Source organism: Ruditapes philippinarum, unplaced genomic scaffold (assembly GCF_026571515.1).
Source record: "Ruditapes philippinarum isolate M1 unplaced genomic scaffold, ASM2657151v2 ctg12060_1_1_1_1, whole genome shotgun sequence".
Lineage (NCBI taxonomy): Eukaryota > Metazoa > Mollusca > Bivalvia > Venerida > Veneridae > Ruditapes > Ruditapes philippinarum.
The window spans coordinates 5,518-24,627 of record NW_026851842.1 but is presented as its reverse complement, the minus strand read 5'-3'; the positions used below and the strand labels follow the sequence as shown (position 1 = coordinate 24,627).

General features: G+C 32.6%; 1 protein-coding gene across 1 annotated transcript; it reads left to right on the top strand.

Moving 5' to 3' along the window:
• The first annotated feature begins 12,189 nt into the window (after window positions 1-12,189).
• LOC132741188 (di-N-acetylchitobiase-like) lies at window positions 12,190-17,538 on the top strand. The gene is made up of 6 exons (XM_060729306.1): window positions 12,190-12,289; window positions 12,748-12,959; window positions 14,936-15,107; window positions 16,341-16,438; window positions 16,685-16,846; window positions 17,301-17,538. The coding sequence occupies exons 1-6, from the start codon at window positions 12,220-12,222 to the stop codon at window positions 17,499-17,501; spliced, it is 915 nt and encodes a 304-aa protein (XP_060585289.1). The 5' UTR covers window positions 12,190-12,219; the 3' UTR covers window positions 17,502-17,538.
• Window positions 17,539-19,110: the final 1,572 nt, after the last annotated feature.

Here is a 19,110-nt window from a genome sequence, read left to right as displayed (position 1 = left end):
TTCACACATCGGCGCGCAAATGCAAATGTGGTCTTCAGTCCAATAATGGTGATTATTATAATATGAAAAGTGAAGGATGTGGGTTAAATGATTCTCTTATTATCTAGCGGAAACTATTAACACATTTTATGTCACCGTGACCTTTATCTACAATCATCAGCGCCTTTAACATTATGGATCTTTTACATACTGATGGTCAAATTCGGTATAAAACACGTTGTCTCTATAGGGTCAACACTGTGCTTTAGACAAAAAACATCATTGTAAGGTTTCTTGCATAACATTGTCATAAATCATCTGTATGTTTCAATCTAACCGTCTATTACCTTAAGAAACTAAAATACGTACATAAGGAACCTAATATAATGTATTGAATATTAATTATTATAAATATGGATGAAATAACCTTTCTAATATACGCTTTATCTTCATCTGTTCGAAATGTATGTATCGGCTATCTGACAAATATGCAATAATTCATGTATGTAGTTCTGTTCAAAGTTCCTGCACAAAGGGGGATAACTCAAATACATTTAAAATACAATTGGCTGTAGAGTTACTTACGAATCTGATCGTTCAGCTGTTATAATTATTTTAATCGTTATACTTATAAATAAACAACAACATAAGTAACAAAAAGATTCTTCATAAGATCACAGGCTAATAGATGCTTCATATCACAGACTGAAATGTGCTTCATTGGATCATGGGCTAAAAGGCGTATGCTAGGGTTACATGCTAGCAGAATAATAACTATATAATAATATATAAATTTAGTAAGATCAATACGGTATCTCGAAAACAATGTTTGTTATCATATTCTAAAATCACTTAAAGTTTGAAAAGCATACAAAAAAGTCATAATTTTTCTTCTATTCTTATAAAAGATAAAGATAATACATGATATATTGTTGCAGACTTTGTTTTTTGAACGTTTATTAGTTCGAATTTTCAAAAAAAAAAAAGGGGCTTTATTCGGGACGAGAAGGGGATAAGTTAGGACTTTTTAAAACCTTTTAACTATATTGTTAAACCATATTTTAAGGAAATCGCTATTGCCCCACCATTAGGGGTGGGACTTCGGGACCCCAGTGAGGGAGGTACGGTAGAAACCGTAAGGTTTAGGGTTTTAAAAACCCGTAACTCCCCCCTCAATCCAACTGGCTACGAAATTTAACCAAAAAGCAACGTTTGAAGCTAAAAAATGTTTTTAAAAAATTTTTAAAAACTTGAAATTTTAAAACGGGGCCCGTTTTCGGGCCCAACAAAAAATAAAAAGAATGGTGTAAGTTTTGGGCCCCTACGGAAAAATACTTTTTGCTGCTTAGTTTTTTACTGCTTTTTTAAAAATATATTTTTTAATTTCGCAGGACTTTTCGCCCCAAAAACAAAATCGGAAAAAAGACGATTTCAGCCTTTTCTATGTTTATCAAAACGTGAATTGCAAATCAATGACAATGTTTTGTTTTATAATATTCATTTGATTCAATTTGCTTTGTAAGGTAAAATATGCTCTGTTAGTATCATGTTTTGCTGATGTCTTTCAGAGCTCTGGACTGATGAGGCTTTAGGAAAAAATGGAAGGAAATATCTAGCCGTACAGCTAGCCAAAAGTCCAAGCCATATGTGAGTCACTTACATGTATCTACTGTATATACCTACATTGGCAACCCACTATTACAAACCATCTAGTCTTGAAATATCTAATTATAAATACCTACCTACACTTCTTGACCACTATTACCTGCTATCTAGTCTTGAAATATATTATCAGTTTATTGAGTTTAAAGATTGTTGACAGGTTATATGACCCTATATAAACGGCTATTTGTAAATATAATCAGAGCGCCTAGGCAAGGGTTATATTGCAAACAGCTATTTATATACAGCCATATAACCTTTCAGCAATCTTTATAACAAATTTATAATACAGATAAAGAAGTTAAGATTTCTTTATTGAATCCAACAACAAGCCCGTGTATATAAACTATATTAAACGTTTATTATTATCCAATGAATTTTAGTGACGTTACAAACGTGCAGTATTATGAAATAAATGATACCTACCTACACTGCTAGCCTACTATCAAATACCATCTAGTCTTAAAATATCTAATTATTAATACCTACCTACACTGATGGCCCACTATTAAATCCTATTTAGCCTTAGCATATCTCATAATTATACCTACCTGCCCTTCTTGCCACAATTACATGCTATCTAGTTTTGAAATATCTTATCATTAATACCTACATGTACCTAGGCTACACTGGTGACCCACTATTAAATCCTATTTAGCCTAAACATATCTCATTGACTCATTATAATACCTACCTACACTGGTGTCCCAGTATTATATACCATCTATAGTCTTGAAATATCTAAACATTAAGAAACTATCTACACTGGTAGGGCCATTATTACAAACTATTTAGACTTGAACTATTTAATTATTAATACTTACCTACACTGGTGGGACACTCTTAAATCCTATATATCCTTAACATATCTTATTTGAATACCTACATACACTGGTGTGCCCATTTGATATACCATCTAGTCTTGAAATATCTATTCATTTATTCCTACCTACACTAGAGGCCTACTATTAAATCTTATTCAACCTTACTATACCTCATTATAAATACCTTTACTATACCTCATTATAAATACCTACCTACACTGGTGAGCCACTATTTATATAAACTATCTAGTCTTAAAATATCTAATCATTAATACCTACCTACACTGGTGTCCCAGGATTAAATCCTATATATATCATTAACATATCTTACTATAATACCTACCTACACTGGTGGGCCACTATTACAAACTATCATGTCTTGAAATATCTAATCTTTAATACCTACCTACACAGGTGGGCCATTATAACAAACTATCTAGTCTTGAAATATCTTATTATTAATACCTACCTACACTGGTGTTCCATTATTACAAACTATCTAATTTTGAAATATCTTATTATAAATACCTACCTACACTGGTGGGCCACTATTACAAACTATCTAGTCTTGAAATATCTTATTATTAATACCTACCTACACTGGTGGGCCACTATTACAAACTATCTAGTCTTGGAAAATCTAATCATTAATATCTACCTACACTGGTGGGCCACTATTTTAATCTTTATTCAACCTTACTATATCTCATTATGAATACCTACCTACACTGGTGGGCCACTATTACAAACTATCTAATGTTGAAATATCTTATTATTAATACCTACCTACACTGTGGGGCCACTATTACAAACAATCTAGTCTTGAAATATCTTATTATAAAATACCTACATACACTGGTGGGCCACTTTTACAAACTATCTAGTCTTGGAAAAAGCTAATCATTAATACCTACCTACACTGGTGGGCGACTATTAAAATCTTATTCAACCTTACTATACCTCATTATAAATACCTACCTACACTGGTGGGCCACTATCACAAACTATCTAGTCTTGAAATGTCTTATAATTAATACCTACCTACACTGGTGGGCCACTATTACAAACAATCTAGTCTTGAAATATCTTAATATAAATACCTACCTACACTGGTGGGCCACTATTACTAACTAACTAGTCTTGAAATCTCTCATTATTAATACCTACCTAAACTGGTGGGCCACTATTACAAACTATCTAGTCTTGAAATATCTTATTATGAATACCTACCTACACTGGTAGGCCACTATTACAAACTATCTAGTCTTGAAATATCTTTTTATCTATACCTACCTACACTGGTGGGCCACTTTGACAAACTATCTAGTCTTGGAAAATCTAATCATTAATACCTACCTACACTGGTGGGCCACTATTAAAATCTTATTCAACCTTACAATATCTCATTATGAAAACCTACCTACACTGGTGGGCCACTATCACAAACTATCTAGTCTTGAAATATCATATTATTAATACCTACCTACACTGGTGAACCGCCATGAAATTCGGCGAACTTGCACGCGGCGATGTTTTACCGCGTAGTGTCCCGTCGCGACATAGACTACACTCGCGGCATAACGCGACTTTTGCGGGTTTCGCGTGTCCAGTACTGTACACTGGTGGGCCACTATGACAAACTATCTAGTCTTGAAATATCTTATCATTAATACCTACCTACACGGGTGGGCCACTATTACAAACAATCTAGTCTTGAAATATATTATTATCTATTCCACATACACTGGTGGGCCACTTTTACAAACTATCTAGTCTTGGAAAAGCTAATCATTAATACCTACCTACACTGGTGGGCGACTATTAAAATCTTATTCAACCTGACTATACCTCATTATAAATACCTACCTACACTGGTGGGCCACTATCACAAACTATCTAGTCTTGAAATATCATATTATTAATACCTACCTACACTGGTGGACCACTACTGCAAATAATCTAGTCTTGAAATATCTTATTATAAATACCTACCTACACTGGTGGGCCACTATTACTAACTAACTAGTCTTGAAATCTCTCATTATTAATACCTACCTACACTGGTGGGCCACTATCACAAACTATCTAGTCTTAAAATATCTTATTATTAATACCTACCTACACTGGTAGGCCACTATTACAAACTATCTAGTCTTGATATATCTTATTATCTATACCTACCTACACTGGTGGGCCACTATCAAGAACTATCTAGTCTTCAAATATCATATTATTAATACTTACCTACACTGGTGGACCACTATTGCAAATAATCTAGTCTTGAAATATCTTATTATAAATACCTACCTACACTGGTGGGCCACTATTACTAACTAACTAGTCTTAAAATCTCTCATTATTAATACCTACCTACACTGGTAGGGCCACTATCACAAACTATCTAGTCTTGAAATATCTTATTATTAATACCTACATACACTGGTAGGCCACTATTACAAACTATCTAGTCTTGATATATCTTATTATCTATACCTACCTACACTGGTGGGTCACTTTTACAAACTATCTAGTCTTGGAAAATCTAATCATTAATACCTACCTACACTGGTGGGCCACTATTAAAATCTTATTCAACCTTACTATATCTCATTATGAAAACATACCTACACTGGTGGGCCACTATTACAAACTATCTATTCTTGAAATATCTTATCATTAATACCTACCTACACGGGTGGGCCACTATTACAAACAATCTAGTCTTGAAATATCTTATTACAAATACCTACCTACACAGGTGGCCCACTATCACAAACTATCTAGTTCTAAAATATCTTATTATTAATACCTACCTACACTGGTGGGTCACTATTACAAACTATTTAGTCTTGATATATCTTATTATTAATACCTACCTACACTTGGTGGGTCACTATTACAAAACTATCTAAATCTTGAAATATCTTTATTATGAATACCTATCTACACTGGTGGGCCACTATTAGAAACTATCTAGTGTTGGACAATCTAATCATTAATACCTACTTTACACTGGTGGGCCACTATTAAAATCTTATTCAACCTTACAATACCTCTTTATAAATACCTACCTACACTGTTGGGCCACTATCACAATCTATCTAGTCTTGAAATATCTTATTATAAATACCAACCTACACTGGTGGGCCACCATTTCAAACTATATAGTCTTGAAATATCTTATTTTTAACACTTACGTACACTGGTGGGCCACTATCACAAACTATCTAGTCTTGATTTATCTTATAATGAATACCTACCTACACTGGTGGGCAACTATTACAAACTATCTTGTCTTGCAATATCTTATTATTAATACCTACCTACACTGATGGGCCACTATTACAAACTATCTAGTCTTGAAATATCTTATTATTAATATCTACCTACACTGGTGGGCCACTATTACAAACTATCTAATCTTGAAATATTATGAATACCTACCTACACTGGTGGTCCACTATTACAAACTATCTAATCTTGGAAAATCTAATCATTAATACCTACCTACACTGGTGGGCCAACTTTTGAAATTTTATTCAACCTTACCATACCCTTTAATAAATTACCTACCTACACTGTGGGCCACTATTACAAACTATCTAGTCTTGAAATATCTTATTATAAATACCTACCTACACTGGTGGGCCCACTATCACAATCTATCTAGTCTTGAAAATATCTCATTATAAATACCTACCTACACTGGTGGGCCACCATTACAAACTATATAGTCTTGAAATATCTTATTTTTTTTACACTTACCTACACTGGTGGGCCACTATCACAAACTATCTAGTCTTGAAATATCTTATTATAAATACCTACCTACACTGGTGGGCCACTATTACAAACTATCTAGTCTTGAAATATCTTATTATTAATACCTACCTACACTGTAGGGCCACTATTACAAACTATAAAAATTTAGGGAGATTTAATCACTTGTGAAAATTTCTAATATGATGGTTAAAATGTGCTGAAATTTAGGTTGTTGTAGACTAAAGATAATTTGAATTAGATGGAATTACAATGTATTAGTCAGGTGTTATTCTGTTACATGAAATATGTTCATTATTGTAATCTATAAGATAATTGTTCAAATGGTAATTGCCTTTAGATCACAGATCACTTGTATCTCAGAGCTTTGAATCACAGCAGAGACTTTGGGTTTTTTTATGTAAGGAAGCCATCAAGCTAGCTAACTGAACCTCTGTGGTTCTACTCAGATGCCTGTTTGTGCCTAAAAAAAATGCACCGAAGGACATTTAGGGTCTTCTTTCACCAGTAAAGTTGGAAGTTGCCATATGACATATACTCTGTTTGTGTGACTTAGAACTGAAGCAGAAAAAATAAGGGGTAAATAAAATGAAAAGCTTAAACCAGGGTTGCATATTATATATACTTGTTATGATTAATTATATGAAAATGGTTGAATCTCTTTTATTTAATGTGAGTTACAACTGTTTGTTGCAGGATTCGCTCTGGCCTGCCTGCTTATCTCAATAGGAGAGCCATTTAATAAATAATCCAGGGTTTATAGTTCAACATTATCTCTCTCACTGCTGATTAAAAAATCATGTAGAAGTAGTAGATCACTTATATAGAAATTGGTAGTTACTAGTTAATTTTCCAGGAAAGTCATTTTAGCGTGAATCATCTGCAAAGGTATAAACAAAAAAAAATGTGTTAAAATCTGTGTTAAAACCCACTCAAGACAGGAAATATTGTGTATCAAGTATTAAAATATCACATTGTGTTAATCTTACATGTAAGAGGTAAGATCTATATTCCAGAGAGCTGAACAAGTTTGGTTGAAAAATCATGGATGATTTTAGCAATTGTCATCAAAGAACTTCTGGTTACTGTTTAGTTTGATTATGAAACTATCAACTAACCACTTCCAAAACAAATTGCTTATTTGTGGATTTTAGGATTTCTAGGCTAAGTAAATCATTTCTAAAACTTCAATAATTCCAACACCAATGGTACAGTCTGGTACTTATGTAGGTTGGTCTTAAATGTCAAATGTATAACTTATTTCAGGGTATTAGGCATTAAGCCATTATACAAATAAAATGTATATTTCCTGCCCCTTCTGTCTATATATAGGTTGGCTATTACTTTCAAAAAAAGGTTGTTTAAAAAAAGGAAATGTGTTCTTTTGTATACTACATGTTATAAAGAAAAGAGCTGACAAAATTGGGCAATCCGATATCAAATTTTGTAGGCCCTAATAATGCAACTTAAGTAATATTTCCTGACCTTATGTCTAAACATAGGTTTGCTATTTTAAAAGATAATGTCAAATCTATTAATTTTGCAAGAATCGGGTACAAGAAGAAAGCATGACAAGTCTGTTTTAAATAGCACTTTACCTGCGCTCATCTTGTGAAATAGATTATTGACCTTGCTTTTGAATTTAGAACCGCTAATTCAAAGTTTTAGGTGAATTTAGAAAATAAACTAAAAAATTGAGCTGCCAACAGTTGAGGGGACTTTGGTAAGACTCCACGAAAGTGCAGGCTGGGGCCTGCTCTTTACTGTGACAAAGGGGCTAATGGCCCCATGTTCCACCAGGTTAAGGGTTCAAGTGTCTGGAAGAATGAGGGTTGCATATTGATTATTTACACATGAACATGTATTTAACTTATAAATATTTTTGTTTCTCATGATTTTCTTTTGACATTAATTTTTTTTTCTTCTTTTCAGGTCTGGTTGGGTATACAGTATGGAAGTTTTATATTAAGCGGATGTGAAAAACCCAAATCAAGGGTAATGGATGACACCATCAATGAAACAGATCAAAAACATAGCACAAACTCTAACAATAATGACAATAGTGTACACAAACACAAGAAATGGATCAGCTTGAAATTAATGGATTTTTAGCAGTTTTAGATTTTTTAAGTTACAGTTTGTTTTCATATGTAAAATGATGTTTTTTAAGTATTAGTCAGAACTGCTTCATTCCATTGTTATAAGGTATATTGTTGTAAAATTTGCTATTGTCCAATTTGTTACCTGTTTAAATAGCTCTAATTATCACATAAACCACTGCACATGAGTGTAATTAAAGCCAATTAATAAATCAATATTACTCTAGTGTAATAACACTTTGTCATGACGTCATAGAGTTATTGCGCGCTAATGTTAGCGTTACACTATAGGCGCGTCAATGAAAATGACTCATTTTAACTATAAGCCGTTCTCTTTTTGGGTATGTGATAAATAGAATATTATATTCGTATAGTTGCATACTAAATTTTATTGAACAAGTTGAATAAAACAATATTATGCTCGCCAGAGGCTCGTATAATATGATTTTATTCAACTCGTTCAATAATTTTAGTATTAAACCTTAGTAACATGTACACTCATCCAATATCCTCTATTTAGGATGCTTTTTGAAGAAATTTACTGAAAGTAGCTTGTTTTTATACTGTAATAAAACTGGTTCAGGATTCAACTTGTGTTTTTGTTATTTACCATAATGATCCCTTATTTTTATTTTACAAATGTTCTTGCAAACAGGTGCATGACATATATTTAGGATTTCCTATCATCCAGTGTTGACCATTTATTTTGAGGAAATATATGACAATATATTTGGATATTTTCTTAATTTACTTTGTTGTCTTTGCATTGGCTTTTGTTGTCTTTGCATTGGTTTTCAAGAATAAATTACCAGAAATTTAACTGATGACTTCATGACTACTAACCTTAAATGGTTTCTGAATCATGGGTGATAGAAAATGACAATAAAATACGATATGTGCAAATTCCTAGTAATTATATATAAGATTACTGCTGCAACGATACTATTTTATGGAGTGCATTTTCAAAGATTGCTTCACGTAATCAAGTTAGTGACTACTACTACAATTACGATATTTTACCAAGTTTATTAATGAGAATTGTGTCATTATTTATCAAATATACTAGGGAAGAAACGCTTCCTGAAAGCTTCAGGTAAGTGATTACTGCTGCAGTTATGACATCATACTAATCGTAAATAAGTGCTTCAAGAAATGAGAACAGTGATTGATACTAAAAGTATGATATTTAACCAAAATAATTGCTTCTAAAAAAAAATAGTACGTGCTGTTTAACATTCATGATATTATATATCAGATACATGAATTGCTTCATTAAATTAGGTAAGTAATTACTGCTACAATTAGTAGATTGTTCTAAATGAGTTGTTAAGGGTTGATTCATAGAAAGGGGTCAATATATGATTATACAAATTCACATGTGACAGTTATCAAGGGAGTCTGGAAAAGGCTGTTTCTAATAGTGTTGTTTCGTTGACATTCAAAGAAAAAGTGGTGTTTTTTCTCGGAAGTTCACTTTGACACAGTGGTGAATTTCTTAAGGGGTTTTTTTTGTAAAGCTGATGATTCAGAGAGTATATCTATCATTTTCGAATACCTGCCTGTATAGAAATATTTTGGGGACTTTTTTTTCAAAAGACAAGTTTTTGAAAGAGGATAGTGTTGGGGCATTTTGAAGATCTCCAGAAAGCTCATTTCATTCTTAAAAGGCTGATTGGAGAAAGGCATTATAGTAGAGGGATGTTCTTGTTAGTAATTGCGCAAACTGTACAAAAGGAGGGACAAGAGATTATAGGTTCTGACTATTCAGGAGTAAATATGAAATGTTGATATTAATGTAAAAATTGTATTCATTGTATTTGTGAATTGATATGTGAATTGCATGAATTGTCTACTGTAAAATATTTATTATAACTGTTTCGTTTATTATTATAGGTTCTTCCTTCATATTGCTAAATAAATATAGAACCTCATCACTGAGCGTTTCTGTCACTGAACCTCCCACGTGTTAGTGATATGAGCTGCGCGCCATGACAAAACCAACGTAATGGGTTTGCGACCAGCATGGATCCAGACCAGCCTGCGCATTCGCGCAATATGATCATGATCCATGCTGTCTACTTGTTATAGGGTTTGTAAGCGAACAGCAAAATAGATCATTATCATGCACAGGCTAGTCGATCTGGATCCATGCTGGTCGCAAACCCATTACGTTGGTTTTGTCGTGACACGGCTCATATGTTCTATTGACTTAAACTTTCTAAATCAGAGACATTTAATGTATTTTGACGTCTCTGATAACATTTAAAAGTGTTGCTCCATATTTTTTAATGAAGCACGTACATGTCCTTTAAATGATTATGCCCAATAAACACTTAGAAATATTAGTGAAAGAAAACGTCTATGTTCGGTTTTATCTACTCTGCATTATGCAAAAAATATTTTACATGTACAAAAGTCATATAAAAACTATTTTTGCAGCATTTTGATTTATAAATGAACAGAGTTTAATTATGACTGAATGTGTCTAAAGTTCTCATCGTGACAGGAATGAAAACATTTAGTTACATTACACCTTCTCACCATAAGGGCGGAGTTACGGGTTTTACCGTAACCTTACGGTTTCTACCGAAACCTCTCCTCGCTGGTGTCCCCGTAATGTACCTACCGCTAATGGTGGGTCAATAGCGATTACCCACATATATGACTTACATGTAGGACAAGCCTCAAACCTATCTTCAGTATACATGTACATAGGACACTACAACTTTGTTTGAGGTGAATAAATTAAAACTTAAATAAGATCATTTCCTTGTTCAGTTAGTTTTGATTATACTGATATTGAAGTAATCTGCTTCTGACCATCTGAACTTGATAACTATTAAGTCCTTTATACATCTAACCTATCTTTCTGTGCCCCTTTACGTTCAATGTTACTCTCCTTACTCGAGAGTTAAACAACTATAATCGTTCGATAATAAACATCAGTGCATCAAATAAATGTACTAAAATGGATACTTTACCAATTATAATAATTATAGCTGTCGTGTTAGCTACAACTATAGTTATTGGTTCGATATCGTTATTGTCAGGACACAAACATGTGCTTATTTCTACTGGACAATGTCCCTGCAGTGAAGCCAAGTTTTGTGAGAGGATTAAGGATACAACTAGGAAGGAAGTATGTGGTGTTGTTTTTTTTTGTTTGTTTTTTCTGTGTCTTTCTCTTAATATACTTTTCGTAACATTAGATATTTAGAAAACTCGTTATTAAAATAAGAACCACTATAACCATTGAGTAGCATCCAGTAAAATTTTAGAGCATGCAGTTCATTTACATGCTTTGAACATATTAAGATCTTATTGGTTGCCGAACGATCGTTTAGCGTGCTGATAAACTCGCATTCAGGTCGCTGTTAGGTCGACTTAGCAGTTCCGAGACGTCACTTTATTTCCTCCTTGATTGCATCCCGCATCATCGGAGCCCATAGGGACAGTAATATAGGAAATATGTATCAGTTTTGGGTGCATTTTTGCAGGCAGAATTAAGCGTTCGTTATATCTTGTAATAATGCACTTGACTTCCCGTTTTGTATTATATGAATTTACCGCACTCTACACTACTTTAATTTCGAAATATCTTTAAAACTAATGATAACAAGTCCGACAAGTAACATTTTACTTAAAGCATAATTCCACGAACATCCAGTAACTCACTTGTATATATTTGATGACATCTCTGAGACCTTACTAAGACTAACATAAAACAGAGTTTAAAATCCTGAAAATGTTTACCGCGTCAATTTTATATTGCTTATGACTGTATTCAACTTTTTCTATTTTAAGATATTTGTATTTTCCCTTAACGCTAAACAAGATAATTGGACGTTTTACGATTGAAAGTCACGACAGTTGTGATGGTCGGTTATTTTGACATGCAACTGGTTTGTTGGGCACATAAGTACGGCGCAAGAGCTATCATAATCGGTAAGTTTTGTCATTTGAAACATTATATATCCATAGCCTTACCTCTAAGCAAAACAATTACTGTTTCCAGTTTTGATTTTTATTTACTTGCATTTTTAGTCTACACTTACGGAGACAATAAGCGGGTATGTTTGTATATTTTTATGAACAAAAATTAACTTTTAAATGCTATTAGATTTTGCTGACGAGGTTAGTTAAATATATTAATACATTTTTAGTGATTTTAAGTGTCAATTTTTTTTCAATTATCTAATAGTGAATTATCGAATTATTCTGCTATTTCAAGTAGGCATTTAATCGTTTACTAAATTAAATGATTTTGTGTATTTGTCTTTACCCCATAAGATAATATTTTACAAACAACAGTTGTAATTAAGATTTTTTTTTTATTTCTTTCTTGAAAAATAAAATATGACTAAATGTTAAAATATATCTACTAACATGATTAAACAATACAGGAGAAGTTGAGACATCTGTGCTTCCTAACCAAACTGCTCAATCACAGTGGGTACAAAAACAGTTAGATTTTGTAGATAAGAATTACCTTGACGGAATCAACTTTGATTACGAGCGTGCAATATTATATAATCAGACTCAACTTCGCAATGGATACACAGATCTTGTAAGGGAAACAAGACAAGCTTTTCGAGAAAAGTTCCCATCATCTATGGTAAAGTATCTTTTCTTAATCAAGTTTAACACTTAACATTATTCTGTTAACTTTGATACAATTAAAACGTAAATACCATTTTATATAATAACCCTAACTTAATTCTTTTTATTGTACAGGAGGAGCATCCGTGACTCAATGGTTAAGGTATTTTGACTTTAACAATTTGCCCCTCAATCAAATGCATACTAATTCTTCAATTTATGTCAAAGTGTATAGAAGTTCTCCAATCAAGTTACAAATTCTGCAAATTTAATAATTGTGAAGTAAATGGATATTTTCCAGTTACTATGACATTTTTTACGATAACAGAATGGCGGCTAATACTATTCAAATGCAACATCAGTTAGTAATAATTGTACGTCATTCAATTGAAACTGCACATTTCGTTTCGTATATAAGTAAACACATTATGTATAGTTGTAACACAATTAAAAGTTGGTAGAGTATAAAATCTTTTAGTACGAAAACGTAATTTTAGCTAGAGGCTTTAACATATATGCCGGTTCAAAACGTCAATAAAGATCTGTTATAATCAATGGTAAATCAAATTTAGAGGGATTTTCTACATAAAGACGTGATTAAAAAGGAAAATCGTATAATGATTTATGTTTTAAGGATTCAACCAGTCTTTGGAAATGTTTAAAAAGAGATACTAATTGGTCGGCTGTATTGTGAAATCCATTAATACCATAAAAAAAAATTGTTATTTTGCTAACCCAAATACATATCCCACTATCACATTGAGTTTAACATTAGGTACCGGTATCATTACCGTGGATATTTAGAATGATGCATACACAAAAGCTGTCGTCAATATTTAATTACAAAGACATATAAGAGATTTGTAGTAATAATAGACTTGATTTCCAGTCTAAATATACAAAATAGAGAGAAATAAGAATCCCTAAAATAATCCCAACACGGCAAAATTGAAAATGTTGCAGGCTCGGTTTGATTGAGCTTGTTCATGGACGGTACTGTCAAGTGCAAACTACCGTCCACGTCCCCTAGCACCGGCTTAAGCAGAATTCAACATTTAGTATGAACTGGTAAAATTTAGAATTGTGAAACATCCGCAGATGTGTTCATATGGCGGTTATTATGGAACCTTCAATGTGACACGTTAGTGCCATTCCATGAAAAGCGGCATATGGTCCCCAGGTAAAAAATGCATGTGCCCTAAACGAGAAAACAATGGATGGAACGAAATAAAATGGAATTTTCAAAAGGGGATCTGAGGTTATGAAGCCTGCATATCACAGGCATGACGTCAAAAGACAAATTTAAAAAGCAGGCCACATAACCTAAGGGTGATTCAACAGTATTCAAGTTAGGAATACTGGAACCACCCAACCAGAAAGATGCCGAATAGAAAGAACTAAAATAACACAAGCACAACAATTATGTCGTGCTGAACGATCTTTAATGATCGGAAATATAACATCCCTGATTGAATGTACGGGGCGACTTTTTACGGCCTCCACACAGCACAAACAACGCCGATGTGGCGACAAGATAGAGAGAAATAAGAATCCCTAAAGAAAGCCCAACACGGCAAAATTAAAAATGTTGCAGGCTCGGTTTGATTGAGCCTGTTCATGTACGGTATTGTCAAGTGCAAACTACCGTCCGCCTCCCCTAGCACCGGCTTAAGCAGAATTTAACATTTAGTATAAACTGGTAAGCATACTGTTGCTATAGGTGCTGACCAAGGTATAGTTTGTGTGAAAAGAAACACCGATATATTATCATATAATTATTTAATATGTACACTGATACCGAATAAAGGGGAATATTAACTAGCCAGAGTTTACTAGAAATTCTCTCTTTTATTGCTAGGGTCAAAATTGACCCGCTTTTACAAATAAAATACTGTTTTATAATAGTGATGTTGGAATCTAGCAATGCTTCTACTTTTAATGACATTTCGAGCCTTGTTTAACTTGGTTTCTTGTCTCTTTCTTGACTTTAAGATTAGTGTTGATGTGGCGTGGTCTCCTGCCGGAATAGATTCACGTTTCTATGACTATGTTAAACTATCAAAAGCTTCTGACTATTTCTTTGTTATGGCATACGACGAGCAAAGCCAAATACTTGGTGAATGTATTGCTTATGCCAATAGCGGGTTGGAAAGAACAATGTCAGGTATGAATTGTTTGTGAAAGTCTAACGTCAACTTTATATTCATATTTAAAAGAATGAAACAACTACATTTTAAATGTTGATGATCATTCATGTCAACCTGTTAAAGAAAGAAATTTTCTCACAAAATGGTAATTTTGAGATTTCTGTCCAGTAACTATTAATAGACCTTTGAAAAACGATTTCCCCATAAAATAAATATGTCGCACGTAACCGAAAGGATCTGGATAGTACAGCTAATCTATACACTCAGAGGCACTTATTACTCGACATTTTTCTGTATAAATAGATTATTTGTGAACGGATATTGTTCAAATTTGGACCATACAAATTCAACATATCATACTTACCACTTAGAATTATATTTACAATTCATTGATAGGAAAATAAAAAAATTACAAAAACAGTTAGGCAACTGTAAAATGAAAATTAACAGAATGACTGTTAAAATCGTAACAAAATGAACAGTCTCTGAATCCCATTAAATCTGTTTGTTAACCATTTCTAATACTTTGTATGTCCCTCTAATTAGTTATAACAACGTTAACACCTTTGCCTTACAGTTCTCTATCCCTAAACAAAGGCTTGCTCGAGTTCCAGCAAATTGCGACGGGCTTCTGATCGCTTTCTCACACGCCTGTTCAATTCAGCCGACAAGTGTGATGTTTACATCTGGTGTCTTAAATTGGGATACAGGAGTTGCTGGAACTAGAAGAAGCCCTTATTAAGGAGTAGAGAAAAATTCCCCAAACCTTCATGAAAAACTACGACATAACCATGAGACAGGTGTTCACACTTTGTTATAGCCATTGGAGGACACACAAAATATTAGAACTGGTTAACATACAAAGTTAGTGGGATTCAGACACTGTTTGTTACGATATTTACAGCCATTCTGTGATTTTTTTATTTTGCAGTAGCATATTTGTTTGATATTTTCTCTATTTTCTTGTCAATGAATTTTAAATAAAATTCTACGGAATACGTTGAATATATGTTGAATATCATATGTTAAAACGTTAAACAAAATCCGTTCACAAATTACCAACATATATCGAAAAATGTTAGTGTCGGGTTTTAAGTGCCTCTGAGTGTATGCATCAATAACTGTGCAGTAGACAATTTATAAGAATTGTCAAATGGATTAAATTGTACGCTGAAATATAGTGTTATAGTAAATATTATGTTATTATTCTGATGAAGTATTATATATGTTTATTATATTTCTGATAACAGGCGTTAACGAATACTTAGAAATTGGAATATCGTCTGACAAGCTCATTCTTGGAGTGCCTTGGTACGGCTACTATTACCCATGCTTGACATTAACCAAGGTATGATTTTATCTTTTGACATATCATTTTTATTTTGTTTCATTTCTTTCTTCGCTAATTCAATCACAAACAAGATGCAAACTTTAAAATAGAAGCATAAATTGCAGTCTCGTTTTTAATGAATCTGTTCATGAGTGCAATATCTATCAAGTCTCCAAGCTCCGGCTAAAGCAAACATAGAAACTTTCTTTCATCGATACAAATTCCTCGAACTACATGTTATAAGCATGAGAAATAATATTTCAGGATGACAAATGCTACTTAAAGAAGGTTCCATTTCGTGGTGTTAATTGCAGTGATGCAGCGGGACGTCAATTGAATTACTACACTATAATACAGCTACTAAAAAACTCTACAAGTGGACGTATATTTGAAAAATCTACAATGACACCTTACTTTAATTACAAGGTACACTTCCATAACGTTAAAATATTTTATGCGACCGTTTAAATAACGAAAATGCAATAACATCATTTGTATCTGATATTACTTATTTATTTGACAAATGATAACGACTCCTGTATTTTGAAAATGCGATGCATTTTATATAGATACAATATTGATTCGGGAAACTGTTGATCAAAATCCAATAATAATTATGTTTAACATTTTGCCACCCTTATGAAGAATAAAATATCACATTCATCAACTACTCTATCCAGGTGATGTGCATCTAACATGCTCTTTAACCATTAACTTAACGTTTTAAAGCTCAAAATTAACTCATTGTAGGACATATTTATTCCTTTCTGACGCATAAAGTGCCTTCAATTACTGCATTATTTTCAATACGTTACATTGTCTGGTAATCAATGATTTTGCTTGCAACTTATTTAGTGTATTTACTTTACTTGCATTTTAGAATATTTCATCAGGCATTATGCATCAGATACGTTATGACGATCCACAAAGTTTAGGATATAAATATACGTTTGCAATAGATGAAAACTTACGAGGTGTAGGGATGTGGAACACGGAGTGTGTGAATTACACAAGCGTAAAACATGACGACATCATTGCTGTTAAAGAAATGTGGGACGCCCTACCAGATTACGATAAATAACACCAGCAGTCAATTATGAAGTGTACTGAAATAATCATCAATGAACTTAAATAAAACATTTTGACATTGTTATTTACTGAATTAAAAGTATTGATCATTTTTGATAGATATTCGTATAATGTTTATCAACTGATCAATTAATATTTATTATAATGTTTTGTCTATATAGTACCATTCGTAAATGTACAGTTTGAAGCCTTAAAAGGTTGTCAAATCATGAAAGAATCATAATTTATTCTGTTAAACTACTTTACTTTTAAAAGAAGTTACATAGCACTGAAATAGATAGGTATTTTAATTTCCATAAATAGTACATCAATTTACATATGTTGTCACCTTGGCGCAAAAAATACTGTAACTGACTATTATCATTAATAAGTATTATTAAATTGGTTTAAAACATCGCAATTATTCATTAATGTATAAAAAGTAATTAGACATTCTTCTACACTTACATGACTTTTTGCATTGTGATTTTAAACGCAAAAAGTGATGTAAGTGCACTTACCATAGTTTTTGCTCTTACTTTAATTTTAAGTATCGAAGTTACTGCATTGCATAGACATTGAAAGATGTTTATCACAAAAAAAATAATTATAGGGTTTGTTTAAAATGGGTCATTGTGGATTATGAACCGCATTTAATACATTTAACATATGAATGGAAGTTAAAAAACTGAATATTTTGAAATTAATTTTAAACCGTAACAGTAATTCCAAAGCAGTGTATTTTTTTAATTTCAAAGTAAATGTAAGCATTAATAACAACAAAATTACATGAAAACTGCAGACTGGCTTGATTTAGTCTGTACATGAGCAAAAATGAAAAGTGCAACATCCCTCATGCCCCCTAGCACCGACTTAAGCTGTACTCAATTTTCAACACTTAAAAGTGCTGGAATCAATGATTGCAGAGGACCAGAAAAAAACATAACAACACTGAAGTGAAGTACGTGACAACTTATTTACCATGTTCTTTACTGTTGTCATTTTCTAATGGTACAGTTTATTTATGTATTTGTTATTAAAAGGGGAATTTTGATATCTATATAACATAATATCTATGTCTCAATAATATCCAACCATTACAGGGACGTAGACTTTGAGATTTCGGATAAAACCACCAGGAATCTTGAACTTTTCACATTTTTGTTGGATGTAGTCGAGATTTTTGATGAACCTGCAAAGAATCCGAAACTTTTCTTGTCCAACATATCCCTGTGAGATCCTTTTATATTATCTGTCATAAACAGACTTTAATCATGAACAGACGTCAATTTTATATATAATTTTGTTTTCATTGCTCCTTCTTTTTAAAATTTTGATATATTGAATTCAAATTATCTTATTTCCTGCTACCAAACTTTAAAATTATACATCGTATCACTTTCATGATTTAATAGCTTTGATTTTATATAAAAATTCAGATTAATTTCTGTGACATAATGTGGTTTGGGTCTATGTGCAATTTGTACAATTGTTGAATATTGAGATTTTCAGTTAATTAAAGTGTTTTACATGCGCGACATAGAAAATAAACTGAGCCATTCTTATTTTTGATATGACCCCATTCTAAATATATGAATGTATGGGAGCTGTAGATGCACCAA